At 20.5% G+C, this 26042-nt stretch overlaps 4 protein-coding genes across 7 annotated transcripts; 3 read left to right on the forward strand and 1 right to left on the reverse strand.

The window, feature by feature from the left end:
- The first annotated feature begins 165 nt into the window (after nucleotides 1-165).
- On the forward strand, nucleotides 166-7203 carry LOC102655559. 3 transcript variants are annotated; one of them, XM_016910996.2, is made up of 6 exons: nucleotides 166-1764; nucleotides 2043-2449; nucleotides 3042-3141; nucleotides 3220-3321; nucleotides 3404-3559; nucleotides 6770-7203. In XM_016910996.2, the coding sequence occupies exons 1-6, from the start codon at nucleotides 1471-1473 to the stop codon at nucleotides 6788-6790; spliced, it is 1080 nt and encodes a 359-aa protein (XP_016766485.1). In that variant the 5' UTR covers nucleotides 166-1470; the 3' UTR covers nucleotides 6791-7203. The 3 variants fall into 3 exon arrangements, with proteins under 3 accessions (XP_016766485.1, XP_016766486.1, XP_016766484.1); XM_016910997.2 differs by lacking the exon at nucleotides 6770-7203 and adding an exon at nucleotides 3655-3758; XM_016910995.2 differs by lacking the exon at nucleotides 6770-7203 and adding an exon at nucleotides 3624-3768 and having other exon boundaries at nucleotides 1471-1764.
- A 1997-nt stretch (nucleotides 7204-9200) lies between these two features.
- LOC552292 lies at nucleotides 9201-21932 on the reverse strand. 2 transcript variants are annotated; one of them, XM_006557655.3, is made up of 4 exons: nucleotides 21823-21921; nucleotides 12724-12821; nucleotides 11122-11340; nucleotides 9201-10144 (listed from the first exon to the last, which is right to left on the reverse strand). In XM_006557655.3, exons 2-4 carry the CDS (start codon nucleotides 12783-12785, stop codon nucleotides 9274-9276), a joined length of 1152 nt encoding a protein of 383 aa, XP_006557718.1. In that variant the 5' UTR covers nucleotides 12786-12821; nucleotides 21823-21921; the 3' UTR covers nucleotides 9201-9273. The 2 variants fall into 2 exon arrangements, with proteins under 2 accessions (XP_006557718.1, XP_003249149.1); XM_003249101.4 differs by lacking the exon at nucleotides 12724-12821 and having other exon boundaries at nucleotides 21823-21932.
- Nucleotides 14199-16275, forward strand: LOC113218604 (phosphatidylinositol 4-phosphate 5-kinase 7-like). The gene is made up of 3 exons (XM_026439149.1): nucleotides 14199-14203; nucleotides 15224-15536; nucleotides 15988-16275. Exons 1-3 carry the CDS (start codon nucleotides 14199-14201, stop codon nucleotides 16186-16188), a joined length of 519 nt encoding a protein of 172 aa, XP_026294934.1. The 3' UTR covers nucleotides 16189-16275.
- Nucleotides 16982-24693, forward strand: LOC102655008 (radial spoke head 10 homolog B; the record flags this gene model as incomplete). Its single annotated transcript, XM_026439150.1, has 11 exons — nucleotides 16982-17217; nucleotides 17342-17445; nucleotides 17507-17593; nucleotides 18203-18347; nucleotides 19383-19585; nucleotides 19705-20001; nucleotides 20211-20420; nucleotides 21790-21906; nucleotides 23008-23181; nucleotides 23277-23395; nucleotides 24175-24693. Coding segments are annotated over 11 exons (1827 nt in total), but the record flags the coding sequence as incomplete, so codon positions are not given.
- Nucleotides 24694-26042: the final 1349 nt, after the last annotated feature.

Genomic DNA, 26042 nt, shown 5'->3' on the forward strand with positions numbered 1-26042 from the left:
AGAATTAATTTTTTGAATAATCAATTACGATAAATCAATTAATAAATCATATTTACAATTATTTAAAATTTATTATTAAATTATATAATGATATATATTAAATGTAAGATTGATATTGCTATTATCATAATTTCCATCAATTTTAATCATCTAAAGATTGCTTTACATTTTATTTTAGCATTCGTTATGAAATATGTATAATCGATGTATAATCTGAAATTGAAATATTTTGAACTCTGATTGTTTATTCTTACTTGTTATTATGAAATGTTGATATAAGAAGTGAATGAAAAATCATTGTGTGCACATATTGTCATGAATGCATAAGAATAGAAGAAATATAATGTAACAGTATTAATCATTTTTTGCAAATATTCGAAAACTAAAATCAATCATCGATTGTATGTATAAAAAGAAGTTGTTTTTAATTTTAACAACATCTAAAAATGATCAAATTCTATGAGGACATCGTACGTTTTTAAAGTGACTAAAATTTAATTTTCCATAAATACAATCTAGTTACTTTTACATTTCGCTAGAAATATTAGGAATCAGAGTTCGATTTGTTTCTCATTGATTATTAGTCAATATTATTATAGTTAAATTATTATACTTCACTATTATTGAATAAAAATTTATTATATCAATAAAAATAATTATTTTTTTAAGCGGTTACTGAATTTTAAATAATATTACGGAGAAGAATTTTTATTGGAAATTGTGAATAGCAAACAAGAATTTTGCTCTCGTGCTTCTCATTTATTTCTCATTTATTTTCTTTCTTCTCCGGATATTATATTTGAAATACAATCTTTCCTCTAAACAAATTAAGAAAGTATGTAGTTATTATATTTATTGTCCATTATTTCACATCATGAATCTTGTCGTGATGTGAAATCTTGTCGATTTCCATTTTTATTATATCTTCAATCCACGAAATCAACAATTTTATGGTTATTCTTTTTTATTGCACATTTTTTCATTCATTCTTATATTTCTTATGCACAACACTCACAATTGATATTTTCAAACTAGAAAAAAATGTTTTCCACCATTTCAACGTTTTACATATTATATCATCTCGTAAATATCATAAGAGTAAGTTCTTATAATGACCGATAATATGTAGATAACTTCATTCTTATGCGTGTTGCTTAATAATTTTTCAAGTAGCAAGCCTATGTATGTATAATACAACCAATAATTACATGTTATCGTTCAGTTACCTGAAGAAAAATAATTATTTCGAATTATTTATTAGAAAATCAGTAAAGGATAGACTATTTTTTATTCTTACGGTTGCATATGAGTATTATTAAATTCCTTTTACTTAAGAACTGATTTTATACGTCAAGAAATATTCAGTTGTATTCGAATCAATCAACTTAACTGAACAATAGTCTTCGCATTCTATCGTTCTATTGTACCAATTAAAAATATTACTCGTAAAACGAAGAATTTCTTAATATTATGTTAAAACAAATAATATCCGAAAAAACTATTCAAATTATTTGGTTCAGCGTAGCTATAACTTTTTGTTGGCCAATTTCCCTCAACAGTAGCAAAACTCAAGTGTTTATTTTCAAAATTTTACAGATAATTAGTATTATTAATGTTTTTATGTTGCTTCTACCATTATTATATTCGGTTTACCTGCATTTCAATGATATTATCATTGTTTCTAAATCTATTGCTTTGTCAGTAGGCTTGATTCAAGTAATCGTGCAGACTATTATATGCTTCATCAAATACGATTCTCTGCAAGTAAGTTTCTATCTATTTTATCTTATTTACCATATTTTTACTATGTAAGAAATTAAATATTTTGTTATTTAACTATACGATTAATTATTTTATTGTTTTCACAAACTATGATATACGAAATCATTTAAAATTATATGAATTTTGAAATCATTTATATATATATATATATATATATATATATATATATATATATATATATATAAAAAATGAATACCAAAATAATAATTAATGAAATTCAATAGCGGGTAAAAATTGTTAATTTAATTTCGAAATTACAGCATGTAGTCGAAGAAATGATAATTTATGTCAAAGAAGCACAACAATACGAAAAGAAAATTTTCCATAAATATATAGAGAAATGTCACATATTTTATGGATGTTCTATAGCATGTATATATCTGACTGCAACCGTTTTCGTAATAGGACCTGTATTTTCGTCAGCATCTTTCCCAGCAGATGCAGAATATCCATTTCAAGTTAACAGTACATCAATGAAGATTATCATATATCTGCAACAGAGTTTAATTGCCTTTCAATGCGCTGGACATGCATGCTTGAGCATATTTGGCGCTCTTTTGCTCTGGTTCGTTTCTGCGAGATTTGAATGTCTAGCCGTAGAATTGCAAAAAACTACAGATATTGGTATGCTGATTGTTTGCGTTAAGAAACAATTACATATAAGAAGGTAATGCCATAATTATATGTCGGATGTTAGAATGAAATGTGTAAAAAGGTTAAAGGATAAGCCAAGAAATTTTTTTTTTAATTATTGATAATTAATGATCTTTTCATAACAAAAATAAACTCATTACAACAAATAAAAATAAATTTATATTTATATTAATCAGATTAATTATTATATTAATCAGACCAATAAGTATCATGGATGATAATATTTTATTTTTTATTTCTGTAAATGTTGAATTTGGATTGAGTATGATTTGTTTATGTACGGTTGTATAATCTAATCAAATATTGATATTTGAAATTCTATTTTCTTATAGTTCAATGAAACTTTTCAACTTATTTCAAAATAGTATTTTTTATGTGACAATGTCAAAATAAATATTTGCATATTTTTTGTTATTTGATTTAAGAATTATTATATTTTCTGCTTGAGCTATTGTCTTGAGCTATTCGTTTGTATGTTGTTATTGTTTATACTTCATTCTAATTTTCATTCTTCTATTTTCATTCTAATTTTCTAAAATTATCCTTTAAATTTTTTAGCTACATGTCCGAATATATTGTATTTTTATTGCAATTTTTTTCTTTAGATACGCAAGAAGAGTAGTAATTAGTTTTCGCTTTATAATACTTTGTGCTATGGGAGTAAGTATATTTTCTTTGACTCTAGGTGGTATTATAATGATAACAGTAAGTAACGTTTTTGTTTTATATTTAATAATATAATATGTATAATGTAATATAATTAACAATATATATCACAAACAGAAGTCACCATTTATTGTGAAAGTACAGTTTATAACTTTGATTTTGACTCTCCTCACTGAAATTTATATGTATGCTTGGCCTGCTGATCATATGAAGGATATGGTAAATTATATTTTATTACTTACATAAATATATAATTATATATGTTTTTTTTTAAATATACCGAATCATTTATATTTCTTAGAGTATAAATGTTTCAAAAAGTGTATACAATACAATATGGTATGAACAGACATTGAGAATGCAAAAGAATCTGTTAAACATATTGATGTATCAGCAGCCGATAATTCTTTCTATTAATTGTATATTGCCAGAGCTATCATTACGTTATTATTGCTCGGTAAGTTAAATTAATATTCAAATACGAATTATAATATAAGTTAATGTAAATGATAATATTTCAGTATCTATCCAATGCTTTCTCTATCTTCACAGCTATACGTGTTATCATAGAAAATAATCCATCATAAATTTAATTTTTTTATTAATAATTGTTAAAATATTTCAATAAGATTAACAATTAAATTGTTATTATTTAATAAATAATTTATTAATATTTCCTTGACTATAAAATTAATAATTTATATATAATATAATATATTAATCTTTTTTATTAAATGATGATTAATAATTGATATTTTTATTTAAAATTAACTGATAATTTTATAAATCATCAACTAAAAATTCTTATAATTAATTTTAATCAATTAATAAATTGTATTAATTAAATAAATAATTAATATATTGTATTAGTACTGTTATAATAATACATATTAAATAAGATTAGTCATTATAATTTCGATCGTCCAAATTGTTTTATATTTTATTATCACAATCTAAGAATATGTAAAATATTCAAGATTAATATATATATGTTGAAATAATATATGTTGAAATTGGTACTTTACTAAACTCATTAAAATCCAACTACTAGATTGATTTATTATCATTATATAAATAAAAAAAATAAATAATCAAATAAAAAGTTACGGAATATATAAGTATAAGCGAAATTCAATGCAATAGCAATTATTTTTTGTAAATATTTTGAGAATTACGAACAATTGAAGATTATATATACAGAAAAAAAATTGTTCAAAAGGATTATTACACATCGATAAGATCAAATTAATTTTTCACAAATATTCTTAATCTAATTACCTAATTGCATTAGAAGTATCAGGAATTAAAAGTTCGATTTATTTTCTGTTGATTTGAAAAAAGGACTAAGAAGTTGTTCTGTTAATATGGTCACTGATTTCAGATCTGATCAGAGAATGCATATTGAAATATGAATTATTTCAAAAATTAATAAATAATACAATTTTTCGAATTTTCTCCAAACAATTAAAAAAATGCAATTAATTATTATGATTCTATGCACTGTTATTTTTCATAGAGTCTAATCTTCATTTCGATACTAAGTCTTCAATCAACCGAATCAACAATTTTTGGAGAAATATTATGCCTTTAAAATTTTTAAATTTTACTTTATTATTTCTTTTCTATTACACATTTTTCTTATTAAAAGAACTTAGTCCAAGAAAGATATAGATGCAACTAAACAAAAAACAAAAAAAAGCCAAGTTAAAAGAAAATAATTCAAATTCTAACGCATGTGCTAAGGTATTTATAATTATTTAAAATAAAAAATATATTCTTTTATTCTAGTATTCACTTTGAATTAAATTGAATTGATTTGAAATTGTTTTATTTATTTCGTATTATTATTTCTTTATATTATTGTATTTCTTATAATTATACATTTACAATAGCTATTTTTCGCTATGAAAAGATTAATGATGCTTATACAAGTTGTACCATTTTTTTTACAATGTCAATGAAATAATAGTTTAAAAAAATATATATTGATACAATTTCAATTTTTATTCAATTTTTAAATTAATATTCTCTTTCCTATATATATATATATATATATAAAGCATATATATATATATATATATATATAAATATATAATAGTATTAAAATTATATTATTTTAATTGTTAACATATAATGTAATTCATTATATGTAATGTAACGCTTTAACGCAGAATATTATAAAATATATATATATAATATTATATAAATTAATCTATTATTCTATTCAGAAATATTTGTACTACTACATAAATTTTTTTACTCTCTTTTCATGAAGTAGCCAAATACTATTGAATATAATATCTTTTTATTATGATTTACATAAATATTTTACGTAAAACGAATGTATTCTACCAAATGCTACTTTAAAAGAAATTCTGAATCCATTTGCGTGATAATTTTTCTTTGCACCTGTCTAAAATCGCACAGATGTATAATACAACCAATAATTACCTACTATTATCGAGCTAGGAGCGCAAGTGTATCCTACAGGTACACAGTACACAGGAAACAGTAACCGATATTACATTTGCTTTAAATTGTTATATTGCTATGATTTATTAAATTTCTCTTATTTATGAAGCAACTTTATACAACATAGGCAACATAAATATTTACTCGTTTTCGAAGTGATGTAACTATACAATCGAAGAATACATATTTCGTTTTATTGTATCGGTTAAATTTTATTTCGATTGATTCATCAATCAATTTTGTTGTTGTAGTATTTCCTCGAAAATATGGTAAAAGAAATGATACCTGAGAAAACTATCCATATTACTTGGTTGAGCGTAGCTTTGTGTTGGCCGCTTTCTGTCAATAGTGGCAAAACTCAAGTGTTCATTTTCAAAATGTTACAGATAATTAGTATTGTTAGCGCTTGCATGCTGCTTCTTCTTTCGTCATATTCAATTTATTTCACACGGACAATGTCGTATTTTTAAGAACTATCATCGTTTTATAGATGTGGCTCAAAATATTATTCAAACTGTCATATGCTTTGTAAAGTATTATCTTCTATAAATAATTCTCTCTCAAATAGAAACTTGATCGATGTGCGTTTATAAAAAAATATGGTGTAAAAAATTAATATTTGAATTGGAGATTGTGCAGTATATAATCAAAGAGATGAAAATCTGCATAAAAGAAACGCAAGAATATGAAATAGAAATTTTCCAAAAATATATTGCGAAATTTAAAACTGTTTGGGGATGTAATATAACGTGTATGTATTTGACCGCTTTGGCATTTACGATTGGATCTGTATTCATATCAACTTCTCTTTCCTGCGATGCAGAATATCCATTTCAACTTAATTACACACTCGTATTTGCCATCAGATATCAATCTTTCCTTAGCTATCAATGTGCATATGCATGTGCGGATCACTTTTACTTTGGTTTACAGCACCAAGATTTGAATGCTTATGCGTTGAATTGCAGAACGTTACTAATATTAATATGCTGATCGTTTGCAGCTACAAAAATAAAATTACAAAAATAAAATTAATTATTTAATCAATTTATTTGCATTTATTAGATTAATGATTGTTTCTATCTTTTTTTTATCAATAAATTTTTTGAGTAAAATTAATTAAGAAGATTAATTAAGATTAAATAAGAAAAAAATTAATTATAATTATATAATATAAATGTTTTTTTTTCTTTAGATATGCAAAAAAAATGATTAATTGGTTTCGTTTTATAATATTTAATGCCATTGGATTGAGCATACTTGTCTTTACTTTAGCTAGTATTATATTAATTATGGTAAGCGAAATTACTTATAATTTTTCATAGTAATAATAATCTAATTAATACAATTCATAAACAGAATGTGCCAAAAATTTTGAAATATCAATTTGTATGTATATAGTCGTATGTAGTTGTATGTATAACTTTATTAACAAAAATTATTATATGTATATATGGCCAGCCGATTATATGACAGATAAAGTAAATGATTTTCCATTTATTGCATATTGTAAATTGCAATAGGAAAAGTTAGCAGATTTTTGTATATAATAAAATCTTTTTGTATAAAGTAAAAGTTATAATATCATTTAAAAAAAAATATATTGTTCATTATTGCAAATTATTATGATTTAATTTTTTATTTATTTCTTGCATCTTAATTTATTTTTTTATACATCTTAATTAATAAAAAATAATATTTTAATATTTCCAGTTTTAATCAATAATATTTTGCTAATATTTTCCCAGCTTATATATATAGAGTGTTCCAAAATTAACATAAGATTTGAATTAAATATAAAATTGTTTTTAGTCTTTAAATATTTATTTTTTAAGTGAATCATAAAGTACATAGGATAGGGTTATTTATGGAATAACACATCGGGCAAATGGCCTCTACGATTTTGCTGGCACATACGCACCCTTTCGTCGAAATTTTTCATGACATTTTTCTGCATAATTGTGGCTGAATTTCGTTGATGCAGCGTTTAATTTCCTCTTATAATGCACATGTGGTTGTGGGATTGTTAACATAGACCTTTGACTTATAATAAGAAGAACCCATAAGAAGAAATCTAATGATGTTAAATCACATGATCTAGGAAGCCAATTCTGATCACCGAAATGAGAGAATACACGACCAGGAAATGTCTCATGCAGTAATTGAATTGTTTTATTGGCTGTATGGCATATGGCATTATCTTGTTGAAATCACATATTGGCCACACCAATATCATCCAATTTCGGCAGAAAGAACTGTGTTATCATGTCGCGATATCGAATACGCGATTAACAGTTGCTGCTTGATCAACCTCATTCTCAAAAAAGTATGGTCCAATAATGCCTTTTGCCCAAAATCCTCACCAAACAGTGATACGTTGTGTATTTGTTTTTCGCTAATCACACGTGGGTTCTCCGAACCTCAAACACGGCAATTTTGGCGATTAACAAAACCATCGAGGTAAAAATATGCTTAGGATTATTTTGCTCGAAAAACCAGCATCCACTTTTTGATGATTAATAATCCATTTCACGTTGTTGTATCGTATAATGCTCCATTTTTACTAACCCTAAACTCTCAGTTGTCAAACTGTTCTTTTTTCAGGGTTGCCAACAACTTAATGCAAAAATGGCGGCAAATTCAAATCTTGCGTTAATTTTGGAACACCCTTTATATTATATATATTATATATATATTATATACAGATTAATTATGTTCTTTTCTATTATATTGCTATATTTATATTTCTATAAAATTGCTCTTCCATTTTTCTTAGAGCATAAATGTTTCACGAAAGATATACGATTCAATGTATACGATTCAATGTTATATTTGATATAAACAAATGTTAAAAATGCAAAAGAATTTATTGAAAGAATTTATTGATATTTCAACGACCAGTAAATTTATCTATCGTTTGTGATTATTATCAAAACTTATATTGCGTTATTATTGCTTAGTAAAATAGTTTAATATTTGTTAATTGTTATTTATATACAAATTATTTAATCAAAAATAACAAAATGATATTTCAGTATCTATCCAATGTTTTCTCTATTTTCACCGCTTTACATGTCTTAGAAGATAATATATAATAAGTATTCTTAAACTATTGTTTTGATAATGTAATAATATATAATATTAATACTTTCTAGACTAGAAATCATAAGAAGAATAAATTGATAAAAAAAAACAACAACAAAAAATACGAAGTTAATATTAATTTTATTATTTTGTACAATTCCTTACCATTTTAATTTTATTATAATTTTTATAGTTATTTAATTTCTATATAGATATCTCCGTTTCCCATTATAGATTACATCTTTCTTTTTAAATTAATTGAATTTTATCTTTTTAAGTTTCTTAACTATCGTTTGATAAAACATTTTGATGAAATATGCGTAGATAATGATAATTTTGTAAAATTGAATTTAATTAAAAATAAAATTTAATTTTTGGAAAATATATGAGAATTGTATGAAAATTATATGAAAAACTATATATAAATAAATAGTTTTAGAAAAATTATATTTTATATATATGCACTAATTTTACAGTTTTTATTATTTATATAATATATTAATATATAAATAATAATAAAATATAATACTAGGATATTTTGTTATAATAATATATTATTTATTTTGATAAATTCAAGACAAAATATATTTTTAAAATATTTTTTTACAATTATTTCTACATTTCATCCATTTTGCATCCTTTTACAATACAATCCTTAGCTTTTTGAGTCTGATCAATAATGTGTAGATTGCTTTGTTCTACATTAGAAGAATCAGTACCTTTTTGAATCTGATTAATAATTTGTGGATTGCTTTGTTCTACATTAGAAGAATCAGTAGTTTCTTGAATTTGATCGGTAATTTGTAAATTGCTTTGTTCTACATTAGAAGAATCAATAGCTTCTTGAATCTCTTCAGTAAATTGCGTATTATACTCTTTTACATTAGAAAAATCATTAGTTTTGTGAACTTGACCAATAATTTCTAGATTGCATTCTTTCGAAGAAGCTCTTTCTTCTTTAGAAGAATCAATAACTTTTTGACTAGTAACTTCTAGTTCTTTTACACCAGGAGAATCAGTAACTTGCTGAATCTGACTAATTTGTTTATTGCATTCTTTTACATCAGAAGAATCAATCTGAGCATTAGTCTTTTCGATCTGATCAATAGCTTCTTCTTCAATCTTATCGATAATTGATCGAGTACATTCTTTTTTATCGACATAATTATATTCTGGAAAACTATAATCTCGAAATGAATGCAATTTATGCTTTTTTAATTTTATATCTGCGACCTGTCGATGGAGTTCCATGTTATCGTCCAGAAACACATTTATCCCCTTTCGCCTTTCCAATTCTTCCAGACTGTACCCAATAGTTCGTCGATGCAACAACCATGGTTCCGGTTTTGGCGGCAATGGTAATGCTCTAGGTTTCATGGGATAAGGTAATCTGTAATGACTTCCTGATGTCGTTCGATAATCCATCCTACGAGCTTCTTCGGCATCGTACAATATATCTGTTAATGTAGGTTCTTCTTCTTCGGGCCTGCGATATATTTTACTTCTTCAAATATCATTTTTTGAAAATATTTATGTATTGCTATGATTTCCTAATAATATTACTTTTTTATAAATAATTATTTTATTATTTTTTTATAAATATAAGCAAATTTTTTATTAAAGGCTATTTTTATTATCATTGAATATAGATTTCACGTAAATCTGTTGAATTCATTTTTTATGAAATTTATACTAAGATATCTTAAAAATTTAAGATATTCTACTAACAAATTATATATTAATATTTTTTAGAAATTTTGTCAAATCATACTATAGTATTTAATAAATATTTATATAAAATTGTAAGTTTTTATTTTATATAGACAATATTATAATATAAATATTATAAGTGGATAATTAAAATTTTCAAATATGTAATGTTATTATATTTTTATTTTCGATTACTGTCAGTATAAATATACTGAATACCTAATATATAATGATTCTAATTCTCAATCTCTCTAAAGGAAGAGCTTTCATCTTTGAAAGATGATTTTTTTAATTTATTTTATTAGTAATATAACACTGATTTTTCATTAATGATTTTCAATAGAGAGAAATTCATATATATAATCTTACTACTTTCTCTATCATTAAAAATGATTTAATTCATTTGACAAATTTTTCCACAAAAAGAATAAATCTCCATTACTTCTAGCTTTTAATTCTAATCTAAGAAAATAATATATCATGATCATCTATTATTTAAAAAAAAAATAATAAAAAAAATTAAACAAAATTTATATTATTTATTCATGCAAAGAAGTTTACTCACATTTAGAGATAATTGATTAATAATAAAATTAATAAATAATTGATCTCGAGATCAATTTAATTATAAATATAATAATTAAAATACAAAACTATATATATTAATATAGTATGATTATATTCAAATATAGAATATAGAATAAAATATTTTTTAATTGATGTAATATATGATGTAATATATATGATACGTACACCTCTTCTACAAGTTTCTTCATTTTATGTAAAGCACGATGCGGAATAATTGGTTCATATTGATCTTTTAATTCTATTTGTGATAACATGGCTTGTGTTTCTGAAATTCCTGTACAAATAGCTCCTGGACCCAATCTTTTATACGATGATAAATGAAGATTTCCTTTTGGCGGAAATATCTCTTTATTATCTCTGGGTTCTGCTAATGTATGCATTTGCCTATAAAAATCAAGTTTTATTAGATAATCGAAACTTGATATTTAGAATGAAAAAACTTGAGTCTGAAAATTTATATTCGAATCTCGAAATTCAAAAAATTCTCAAAATTCGAATTGTTTAAAATCCAGAATATTTATTTAATATTTATTAATTTTTTAAAAGAAATTTTCTCATGAACTAAAATCTTAATAATCATCTTAATTTAAAAATAATTTAAAAATTATATTTTATTACTTTTTTTCATATAAATTATTAATATAAAATCATATCAATTAAAATGCATTAAAAGTGTAAACATAAACTCATTTGAATTATTATTATTTGAATAAAAATATTAATTTTGAGATTTCAAACATCATAGTTAATTCAAAATTAAAAAATAATCAATTTATTATTTATAGATATCAAACAAGAATATAAATAAGATGTAATATAAAAAAAAATAATGATAATTTGTTTAAACAAAATAAAATTTTTTTAAAAATTTCATTTCAGTAAACAAAAGAAGATTTTATTAAAAAAATACAATATTTAAAATTTCATTGTAAAATGTTATTTATATTAATAATTACATTTTTCGATTCAAAATTTCGATAATAAAAAATGATACTTACGTTAATGATTTATTTCAATAAAAAATAAAATAAAATTGTCAATATTATTGTCTCTATTATTATATTATTATTATATTATTAACTAACCATTTTTTAGTATTTTAGTAAACTATTATTCTATTATGATTAAATTTTACTCTCAAATAAAACTACGTACACGATTAAAAGTAGTCACATTATAAATGGTCTTAAAATCAACATTGATCGTATGCGTTGCTACGTATAACAAAAGGAGGGTGCGTTTTACCCTCGTTCGTTTTACTATTTTCCTTCGTATTAATATTGTAAGAATTATTTTTTCTATCATTATTAATTATGCACTTTATTGATTAAAAAAAATTTTTAAAAGTATTATATATATCTTGATTATACATTTTTGCAAGATATTAATATATTCGTAGAATATTTTTAAAAAATCAATTCTAAAAGCAAAAACAAATACAAAAGTTGATGTACAAAAATATCGATTGAAGTTTATTTAAGTTATGTGCAATTGTAGTTTGCATTAGATGAAATGAAACGAAAATAGAGTATAACAGAGACAGAGTGTTTCACTTTATTTCCGTCTCGCTTTGTTTAACTACGAACTTTAAATGATTACAAATAAGCTTCAATCAATCATTTTTATATATTGATTTTTGTGTTTGTTTTGATTTCTAGAATCGATCATCCAAAGATATATCACAAATTAACATTTTATATATGAAAATAAAAATTTTTAATTTTTTTTTTTATTTACTTAGATTTACTTTATGCATAAAATGCTTACCAATTATGAATTTTTACTTTAGTATTATAAATTGCAGGAGTATGAAAAACAATTGGTTCCATTTCTTTAATTTCATCTTCACAAATCGGAAGAGCGGCCTGCAATATGATTAATATTTATAACTTTTATATTTATATTATTCTATATACAATAATAAATATTTTTAATATTGTAATTTTGTTTTATACAATGCGCTATGGAGATTATTCAACGTACAAAAATAAGTAAAAAAAAAAGAATAAAATTTGAAATCTCATTTTTAAGAAAATCTAATTTAAAAATTTATCAATTTCTGATAATATAGAAATTCTGATAATAAAAGTTTATTTTCAAGAAAATCAAATTTAAAAATTAAATATATATATTCTTAATTAATTCTTAATTGAATCTTATTTTTTAATTATATTTTCAAACTTAATAATTATTTTAAAAACGAATTAAAAAAAAAACATTTTATTTCACATTTTTTTTATTTATTTTCGCTTATTTATCTATTAATAATAATTCTATATATATTTAATTAATTTCCAACTTTTATTTATATTTGACTCCAAATATATTTTTGCATATGAAAACTTTGATTCCATATTTTTTTTAATGAAAATTATCATTTTCTTAATTATATCTAAATTATTGAAACATCTTATAGATATGTTTCTAATAATAAATATATGTAATTAAAGAAAATGCTTTATTTATTAAAAATATTTAATTTTACCAATCAAAATATAATTAATATTATATATATATAATTAATATTAATATTTATAATATTAATAAATTATATTTATTTATTATATTTATAATATTATATATATACATATATAATTAATAAAGAATATATATTATATATTAAAATACAATTAATAAAAAATTATAGGCAATTGAAAAAAGAAAAAAATTAAAATATAATAAATAAATTGTATATAAATATAAATGATATTATATAGATCTACATAACATTGAAATAAATAAATATATAACATTATATGTATATTAATATTAAAATATATAAATAAATTTCATATGAATGATATTTTAGATATAGTACATAGTTTATATTATAATAATTAATAAGATTTATAATTAATTAAAAAAATAATCTTACGTTTAATCTTCCTTTCGTCAACATGTTTCTTTTTTAATATTTTCTTAATATATTTCTTTAATATATTTTATTTCACAGAATACTGCACGAATAATTAATTGAAAATTACTTTGAATATAGTATCAAATATTTATAAAAAAAAAATTATATAAAATGTTCCTGTTTAATATTTTCTATCGAATCTCTGATATCTTCACATCTCTTAGAATTAACGATATATAAACGGATGTAATTTATTATAAATCTATTAAGCATTAAGTTATTTTTAAATCGATTTAGCGGAAGTATATTTTTTGTTTTAAGTTTATTGAAAAAGAAAAAATTGTGAAAAAATGAATTCTATGTTAAAAGAATTAATATTACAAAAATGTCGTAAGGTTAGCTCTTTGGAATATGTTGAGGAAGAAGAAAGGGAGGATATTGCAGAAGAAGAATCCGAATTGGAACCAGAATTGCCTTTTGAAGATATTCTCGCCGATAAACGTCGCAAATATTCTATTAAGGAAGAATATATTTATCTTCTTTATAATGACATTTTGAAATATTTTGTGAAAGAGTAATTATTTTTCTTTTTATTGAATCTTTATCTAAATTTCATTATTTATAAATTCAATTCTTATAAATTAATTAGATAATTGATAGTATCAATATTAAAAATTTAGTCAATATAATTATTTTCATTTATCATACTTGATTCATAAATAAAAATTATAGACAAATAAAAGAAATTATATATGATATAAATTATTATTTTAATATAATAAATTTTTTATGAAATCTTAATTCAAATTTCTTTCTATATATGTGTATATTTATTATGTATTATTATTATTTATATTATTTATATATGTATTATTATTTCTAATGTATTTTACATATATATGTATTGGATGTTAAGGATTATTTTTATAAAATGATGTTGATATATGAATAAAAATAAGAATATAATATAGCATATAAATATAAATTTGTAAATATTTTATTAAAAACTTGTAATAAAAATAGGAATGAATTTTTTGTTTAATAAATTATAGAAACACTTTGATTTATGATAAAAAAAATCCAAAAAATTATTTATTTTTAAGTCTTAAACTATAAATAAATATAGAAATATAGAACTTTCGATTTGAAATTTTATTTTAAATTAGATATGATATATGCTCTTTGATATGCTATTTCCTTTTCTAAAAGAAAAAAATTTATTTTTTTATTTTTAAATTATATTAAATTAAGTTTGCATTTCATTTTTATGTTACGTTATTATACAGAAAATATATTATATAGAAAATGAATAATGTAATTATTATTTATTATTTATTATTTGTTATTTATTATTTGAATAAAGTATATTAACGATTAAAATTATTATTAAAAATTTATTATTGAATACAGATGGGATGGTAAATATTTAAGAAAAAAACCTAAGAAAATAATTGATAATGACGATATATTTAGTGATGAAGAATGCATTGATGAAGAATATTATGAAGAAGAAATTATAGTAGGAGATAAAAAAGATGATAATTTTGAAGAATGTATTAGCGATGCATCTAAAACAAATATGGATTTATCTTGGAAGTTAAAATTGCCCGATGAATTTGCAAATATAACATTCATTAATAATAATACATACAGTGGTCGTATTAGTAGGAAAATGATGGAAGGTGAAGGCGTTTATAGATGGGTTAATGGTGCTCAATATAAAGTAAGAATTTTCAATTTGTTAGACAATTTTCTTAGACATTATTAACAAATTATATATTATATATTTTAATTATAATTATATAATAATATATTTTTTAATCAATTGAATTAGATTATTGTGTAATAAAATTGATAATATTTTAATAAAGATTTAAATTTTATTTAAGTGAAATTAGTTTTTATCAATTCAATAAATTTTTTAATCAATTTTTTAATAATTTATTAATAGTATTTCAATAACAAAAAAAAATTATGTATTTTAAATTTGTTGTATGTTAAATTTGTATTATATTATATATATAATTTTTATTCTAATTATAATTTCATTTTTTTAAATAAATAAAGATGACAAAATTTTTTAAAAATAAAAAATTTTATTTAAGTAAATAAAAATATCATATAATATACAATTTTCTCTCTAATTTTTTATTATTAAAAATATAATTTTGCAGGGAACATTTGAACAAAATCTTATGCATGGGAAAGGTTTACTAGAATGGAATAATGTTTGCTGGTACGAGGGTGATTTTATAAATGGTTATCGACATGGTAGAGGAATGATGGTGGATGGAGAAAATCATTACATGTACACTGGTCAGTGGTATAAGGGCTTAAGACATGGTAAAGGGTATGTTATACAAAATACAAGATAATTATTTTAGAACCGAATTAGAACTTCACATGGGTATGAAAATTAAAATATATGTAACTATTAAAAAAAATATAGTATATGATGAAATATTTTGCAGACACAAAATATATAATTTAAAAGAAAAAAAAACAATATCATATACTAAAAAAATATGAATATAATATAGGCTAAAAAAAAAACTAATATTAGATAAAGAATATTTTGTTTCCAAATATTTCTTATTTTTAATTTATACTTTTAATTTATAGTTTCAAAATATAATATATACTGATTTTTTACATTAACAAATTTTATTTATATAATTACCTCATTGTTATATATATAATGTAAATATTAGTAGAGTAAAAATAAGCGCAAAAATTAAAAAAAGAACATGGAAATATCTTTTCTCTACACTTTTTTTGATATTGTTCCCACATTGCCTTGTATTTTATCATGATCAGAATTCAAATATGGATTATTATGATCATAAAATAGGATCCTAAGCATTGGATTTCGCGGTTATCAAAAATTAAGAATATTTTTATTTGTATTTCAATATTCTATATTGCATTTTCTTTGTTATTTTAATAAAAAATTGATTTAAGATTTTAGAGTTTAGAAGAAAATTTGGAAAAACATATAATATATTAAATACAAAATATAAATATATATTCAAAATGCAGACCATTTCAAATAATTCGAAAATTATTAAATTATACAAAAAAATGTTTTATATAAATTTTCATAATGTAATAGTAAAACTATAAATATATTTTCATCTATGTATGAGCTTTTCAATATGTTGATATTAAATTATATTAAACAATCAATATGTTTATTACAAAAGTTATGCTCGTTATGATGATAATGGTTCATACGATGGCGATTGGGTGATGGACAAGATGAATGGGATTGGATTACGGATTTATCCAAGCGGTGCTCGTTACGTGGGTCAATGGAAAAATGGAATTCGTGATGGTATCGGAACTATGGTCTGGACCAATGGAAATTTTTATCGTGGTGAATGGAAATGTGGTTTAATGCATGGGTTTGTTAATTTCAATTCTTATGATAATTCTTATGATAATCAAAAATATATAATATAAAATAAAACATTTTTTCATTTCAAATTTAATATTATGAAATTATACACATATTATAATATACATTAGTTATGGAGAATATGTATGGAATGGATTCTTCAACAGAACTTTTACTTGGCCACAAGAAGCATCTTACACAGGTTATTGGCGTCATGGATTGCGCCATGGCAAAGGTGGATTATATTTTTATTTTAGAACAAAATTAAAAATGTTAATTAAATTGTTTTTATATAGGAGATATGAAATTTAATTCTGTCGGTGGAGCAAAGTATTCTGGATATTGGGAGGATAATAAAAAACATGGTTATGGAATTATAATTGGTAATAAATTATAAATATTTTAAAAATTAAACTTAAAAATATATGATATATTTAAAATTGAATTTGTATTTTTAAATTTGTTTAAAACTTTACACATAAAAGAATTATTTAAATATCTCGTTCTTTATAATCGTATTAACAAGTTTTTCACTAATATTTACAATAAATTTTAAAAGAAAAAATATATTCATAGAATATCTCTGGAAGATTCTAGAGCTTAAAAAATAAAGAAAAGAATTATTATATAAAAATATGGATTGAGATTTATTTAAGATTTAAATAATTGAAATATAGATTTATTTCTATTACATTTATTATTTTTTCACATTGTCTCTGTTTCATTTCATTTAATGCAAACTTAAATTGTTTATAACTTAAGAAATAATTTCAATCAATCTCATCAAAATATTTTTATATACCAAATTATATATATATGTTTGTTTTGTCTTTAAAATCGATTCTCCAAATCTATTTCATAAATATATTAATATACATGTATATATATATATTTATTTTATTTGTTCAAAACATTATCTTAATTAAAAATATATTTTTATTATAAATATATATATATATAAATATATATATATATATTTTTATTATATATAGGAAATAATGGAGAAAAATTCGAGGCTAATCCATTATTTTTAAATGATATTTTATGTACTGATATTACAAAAGATAATAATTTAGAAAATGAATCAGAAGTAGAAGATAAAGAAGAATGCATAATAATTAAAGATGTGAAACCAAAGTAAGAATCACTACTTTAATAGTCATATAATTTTATTAAAAAGATTATTATTAAAAAAATATAAAAGATTATTTTTTTATTCGTTAAGACCATATATAATAAATATATATAAGTATAAATATATATAAAAATTATCTGCATTTATTGTTTATATAATGACAACCAACATATATATATATATATATATATATATATATATATATATATATATATATACATACATACATATACATATATTTGGTAGGAATTATTAATAAAATTGTGAAAATAAGAGAGACAATTATACATGATATTTAAAAAATATAAAAATAACTATTGAATGTTACTTATTAAATATTATTTTTTTCAAATATTATATTTATAAATTTTTTTTTTTTTTTTAATTTTTTAATTTATTACTTTTTTCACATATTATATGTAAAAAAAAATTTAAATAATTATGCGTTTATATAAATAATATAAATATGTATGGAATTGTTTGGAAAATTATTTAATTATAAAAGAATAAAGAATCATAAAATAAATATATATACACTTAAAAATTATTATTGAGATAAAAATATTTATATAATACATTAAATCAATAATTTAATAATTGAAATATTATACAATTTATAATAATAATATATATAATATTAATAAATATATAATAATAATAATAATATAAAACTTTAAATATTAAACTAATATATAAAAAAAAAAAAATTAAAAAAAGTTTTTAAAAAATAAGGAGAAAATTAAAATAATAATATTATATTCTTTAAAATTCATTCATAGAGAATCAAAATTTTTTTTTTATTTTATGTTTTAAATCTTTGCATATTAATATTTATTTCAGATATAATTATATTTATTAACAATAATTAGAAATATAATATTATGTTATATTATTTTATAAATTATATAATATATAAAATCAGAAACATATTAATAAAATAGATATTATTAAAATGGAATCAGAATAAAATACAGAAATAATGATAAGTTACAAAGTAAAAACATTTAAAGATATCTTTATAGTTTAATTATTTATAGATTTATTGAAAAACCTGCTGAATTGGCAAAAGGTTTTGTAACACCTATCCTAAAACCAGAACAATTTCCATGTTTAACTTATTATATAACTCGTCTTCTGAATCCAGAAAATTTGGAACCGCATTTTGAACCTTCAATTTCATCTGGAAGATGTTATAGTTGTGAAAACGAGTCTTGTGCTTGTTTACATATATCTTCAAACGGTTATTTATTTATATTTATTATACTATCAATTAAAAAAACTAACATATTTTTTTTATATTATCTCTATATTAAGTAACTTGTTATTAATTTTATTATTTATATTATTAATTTCGTATAGATATTGTTATAAATGAAATTATAAATGAAGAAAACGATTTTCCACAAAAACAGCTTTTTAACTCTGATGTAGTGAATATAACAAAATCTGAATGGAATTATGAAGAATGCTGGATATACAAATGTTTAATGATTCATATCTTTCGTTTACGTCAAATTTATAATGATTATGCTAAATTATTTGCAAAGCCAGCACCAAAATGTAATCTTGTAATGAGCAGACTATGTTTATGGCAATTATGGAGAGATTGTAATATTCAAAAAAAAATTTCTCTTTCTGCAATCGATAAACATATAGGTAAATGTTCATCAATGTTGATTATATTAATAATTATAGTTAATATATGTATATATATATTGTCTATAGATAAAAATATTTATCGATACAAAAAAATATTTTGGAACATTATTTTACTATTATTCATCAATAATTATAAATCTATTTATATAAATTTATTTATTAATATATATTTAACATTATTATTTATTATTGAAATAATATTATAGCAAAAAATAAAAGTACAATAGTAAAAGATCCCCACCATCCATTTGAAAAGATTGAAATCTGGCAATTTTTACACGCGTTGTTAGAAGTATCTTGGCATTTGTACACAAAATATAATAATATAGAAATCGGAGAAATGAATGGAAAACTTGCTAATGGTTTGCACAAATTTTTAAAAAATGATATATATCCTCATATTGGAAATCATATTGGTATGTAAGCCATATAAAATTACATAAAAAAATTAAATAGGAAAAGTTATTATATATATTTACATTAATATATCTCTAAATACAGTAATTTATCTTGAAAAATTATAAAAAATTATTTGTTATGAAGAAAACTTCATTATATTATTCTTATTTGCTTTCTAGAAAGTTATTTTTTAAGAAGAGTTAAATAAATAAAATAAGTTTAAAATAATTTTACAATGTTGCAATGAATCTCCAAATTACGTCTTGTTTTTAGAATAAAAAGATATTATTATTTCGATATTTTTATGAAGATTATATATATTGCATATATGGACATGAGAGTTTGAAGAATCGAAGAATCGAATTCTAGAAACCAAAACAGAAACAAGCAGAAAAGTTGATATATAAAAATTTTCAAGACTTATTTATTAATATAATTAAATTTTATTTTATTTATAAATATAATTAAAGTTTGAATTAGATGAAATGAGATAGAAAGAGTATGACATTCTTTCTGTCTCCATTATATCATTATTCTATTTTTATTTCGCTTCATCTAAAATTAAATTGTTTATAATTTAATAAATAAGCCTCAATCAATATTTTTATATAGCAACGTTTATATTTATTTTTATCTCTAAAATCCTTCAAAGCTGTTTTATATATTAATCTTATATATTGTAGTATATTATATGACGAAAATTAAATTTGAATTTAATTTATTATTTTATATTTATTATTATTATAGCATCGTATTCTAATACATATTTCAAAAATTAATCAAAAAAATTTTCATATCAAATAAAGATTCTTTTAGATCTGTTAAAATTCTTGAAATTAGCTAATTCTTCTAATACTTTATTTTAATATTATAAAGATTTTATTTCCAAAGCTGATAATAAGTGTATTTTTACGATTTTTTAGATGATTTCAATTCTCTAATCAATGTAATATTGATTCTTATCAATCCTTAAAAAAAATAGCTTTTCTGCTATTTCTATTACTTCGTCCTTCATAATTTTACGAATATTTTATTTCTATGGAAATCAGTCTGTCACCTTTCAGTTCTAAAAACAACTGTATATGTAAATGTATGTATATTGTCAGATAAATAAATAGAGATAAGAGAAAAAAGAAATAAATTTCTCTTTGTTTACATATCACAAAAATATCGAATGCATAATGCAAATTTTTATTTTCATAAATACACAAAATTATTGTTGTAAGATAATTATTATAGTTATAAATAATAAATAAAATAATAATTATAAAAAATAAATAATAAACAATAATTTTTATTTGAAATATTATCTAGATAAAAAGAAAGTTTAAATTTTTGCAGATAGATTGATTTATTAATTAAAATAAAATTTTTCATGTCATATAGGTACTTTATGCAATGAGAATAAGGATATATTACCTATGAATTGTGTTTTTAAATTGTATCAACAAATTGGATATCCACCTTCTGCAAGAGATTTACTTCAATCAACATGCATCTTGAGTAAGCTAATAATTGATTTACAATATGAATTTTTTGTTTGCATATGATATAAAACATGTATATAATATATATATAATGTTAATATATTTGGAGAATTGATTCTGAAGATAAGTTGATACAAAAATACAAAAGTTTTTGATTAAAACTTATTTATTAAATTGTAAATAATTTAAATTTGCATTAGATAAAGTGAAAAAGAAATAGTATAACAAATTGAAATTTCACTCTCTATTTGCTTTTTCCAACATAAATTTTAATTGCTTATAACTTATAATTTATAATAAATAATTTTCAACTAACGTTTTATTCTTATTATTCTGTTTATTTTATTCTTTAGAATCAATCTTTTAAAGATAATATAAAAATATATTATATAAATGCATATAAAATATTACTATATATATATAATCTTTAAATATAATATATATATATCAAATAATTATGAAATACTTATACATTTCGAATTGTAAAGATAAATAAATATTAATAATAATAAAATATTTTTGTGATTATTTTTATAATATTAGTATAAATATTATCTTCATTTTAATTTCTTATATTGAGATTTTTATAATTAATTTTATGATAATTCTAAATTTTTATATATTTATTATATGATGAATGTATACAAATTTTTTTAAATATATAAAAAAATACTTGTTTTTTATTCAATTAATTATACATAAAATAATTAAAAAAATATTGCTGCATGCTAAGATAATAAACATTTAATATAATATGAAAAAAATATTAATATATATATGTATGAATATATATATGTATATTATTTCAGCAATTCTCATATCATAACATGTGATTAAATATTTTGGAAGTATTTCTTACAGATTAAAAATTATAATAAAGTAATATATTAAACTTAAAAAACTTAAAATTTGTCTAATTATCTTATGATTTTAAATGTATACCAAAAAATTTAAACAAAATATACAAGTTTAAAGTATTTTATTAATAATTAATATTATGAACAATAATGTGTTTGTAATTTCACAGTATGTATGTATGCATGCAGAATTTGCTTAAAATCTAATTTTTGTAATAATAATATTTTTATATTAAAATATATAAATATTAATAATGTAGATGCAAAAGATTCACGATTATTTGCCACGATCACTGAAACTATGAAAATATTTCCGGAAGGAATTAATTCTGTGACAATAGGTGAAAAAATTAGTTATTTACTAAAACTTAATGAAATGTTTACATTACATAATTATACGACTGATATATCAAAGAAAAATGAAAATAATCTAAGTATGTATCTAGTTATATAACACACTCTATAAAATCATTATTTTTTATCATTTATCATTAATTTATCTAAATTAAAAATATAATTTATATTACAGTTAACAAATTATTGATTTTTAGTCAGCTAGGAGTTATAAAAATGATAGAAGTCATGACGCTAATATGTCCTGGAATAAAAGATACAAATACTGGAATAATTATAAATATGGATTATAAGGTATATGATCTTAAGATTCAAATTTTGATGTAAATATAATTCAATAACGATTGATAAAATGGATTATTTGATTATATTTGTTTTAGTATTTTTAATTTTCGATATTATAATGTTTAAAATATATTTTAAATTATCATGTTTCGAAGATTTTATATTATAATTTATTAATTTCTTAAAATAAACAGTAGATTATAATAAAGTATGCTATTTTAAAAAAAGTGAAAGATAATAATTTGATGTTCATTAATATTTTTAATTTTATATGATTGTATAATCCAAATAAAATTACATATCAACAATAACATTAAATGTTATTTGATATTATCTTTTTATTGAACAATTATTCTTATGATTGTTACATATGATTACTATTTTGCAATTTTTATTTTATATGTGTTAGAAGAATTATGAAAATGAAATTGAAAATAAGTAATTTAATATACAAAATGAATAAATAATATAAAATGAAAATTATTAAATGAAATTGAATTTTATCGAAATATCAATTTTAATTATAAAATTATTATAACTTATATCGAAAACATAAAATATAAATATCATAGATTTGTAAAATGTATTTATTACATCGATATTTATTCATAAACCAATATTGAATACCATATATAATTTAATACTTTAATCAATGATTATTTACAGATATTACAAAAATTGCATTTCTCCTAACTTAATTATCTTTTGCTTAAATGTGTAATATATTTTACAGACACATCGTATACGGTATTATGCATATTTTACAATATAGAAATTGAATGTTACAGCTGACATTTCTTGAATTTTATGAAATAATACTAGAGGCAACGAAGGAATTATTCTTTTTAAAAAACAAATCTGAAAAATTATTACAAACGAAAATTGAGAAGGAAATCAAGTCAGTAGAAATTAATAATTTATAAAAAGAAAAGAGCTCTTAAATTAATAAACCTTCTTTGATTCAAAATCATTTTCCGAATTTAAAAATAGATTAATTTAATATAATTTGTTAAAATAATAATAAAATCTAATTTTATTTCATTTATGTGAAAATTTTATATTTCATGTTACTATTTCTAGTTTATTTCTAGTTTATTTCACTTTAAACATTTAGGATAATATTAAATAAAATTAAGCAGTTTTTACTGCAATTTATTTTTAAAAATATATTTATAGTACGCAAAATTGTAATTAAATCAATTTAAAACAAATAAGAAAATATCCATTGAAGTAAACTAGAATTGCATTGGCACATTGATACATTAAAGAACAAGAATAAAAATAAAAAATAAAAATAAAAATAAAAACATAATTTTCTAAAGAAAATTAATAAAATAACTTGTAAATGATATTAATAAAAATGACTCATTACCAATGTTCCTCCAGTTCGAACATATAAACAATATAAACTAAAATTTGTCATTTAATGATGATATAAATGAAAAAAATATATATTTTTTTAACATATTGTTCTATATGTATCATTTACATCTATATAATTAAAAATTATAAAATCCTTAATGGATAAATAAATTGCCTTTACAAGACTATTTTTTTAATTTAAGAAATCATAAAATTTTTGGCAGCATAGTATTTCAATATTTGCCGCTAATAAATAATCTGTGATAAAATATTTAAAACTTATGAAAAAAAAAAAATGAAAAAAAAATAATAACAATTAAATCAATTTATATGATTTTTACATTAGTACGATAGTTTTATAATAATTTTAAACCGATAACTGAAAAAACAAAAGAAGCTTAAATAATAAAAATAATTAAATGACAAACTATTCAATGCATCCAACTGTAAAAGTAATTTGATAGTGTTTGCATATACAAATACGTTGGACTTTTTGGACAGGTACAGATAGAAATTTCATTCATGAAACATCATAAAATTGAAAAGAACGTGGCAGTTGGCTCTCCTTGCAGCCACGGATGGAACGATTCAGTCTTGAGCGAGCAATAACAAAATTGTCAATGTCATCGGAACAAGCGAATCCATTACGCATTTTTACATAATGATGCAGTGGAACTTAATTGATTTTTATGCATAAAATACTATGCTAAATATGTTTTCATAAAAGTCCCAGGGCTCAGAAAGTCAGGAACGACAATGTACGACTAAGTCGCTTATAGTAATGTTTTTATTTAAAATGCAATGTATACGCGTTACTTCTAATCCATTATATTATCTTTTTATGTCTTCCTTTTTTATATTTATTCGAATTTATATGTGGAAATATTTTCTATTCACTAATAAAAAATTTAATTATTGATTTTTATTTTCTTCAAAAGAATAAAAATGGAAATATGGATAATGAGAAGAATGAAAATTTAATTTGATATAAAAAAAGAAATTCCTCAAAACAAAAAAAGACTTATATATAAAAATATAAAATCTCATATTTGACTACCAAATTATAAAATATTATACAAGTATGTACAAAATGTATATTTTTACAAATTGTGAATCATGCAATGAATATAATCATAAAATCGTTATTAATTTTTAAAATTAAAATGAAAAAAAAATTCGAAGACGAAGATATTTCAATAGTAGATTTAGAAGTATCGTGTCATCGCGGCTAAAGCCGATTCAACAATTCCTATAAGTAATTCTAAAATATAAAATATATACTGATGCATATAAC

The sequence above is a fragment of the Apis mellifera genome, linkage group LG2, assembly GCF_003254395.2.
Source record: "Apis mellifera strain DH4 linkage group LG2, Amel_HAv3.1, whole genome shotgun sequence".
Classification (NCBI taxonomy): Eukaryota; Metazoa; Arthropoda; class Insecta; order Hymenoptera; family Apidae; genus Apis; species Apis mellifera.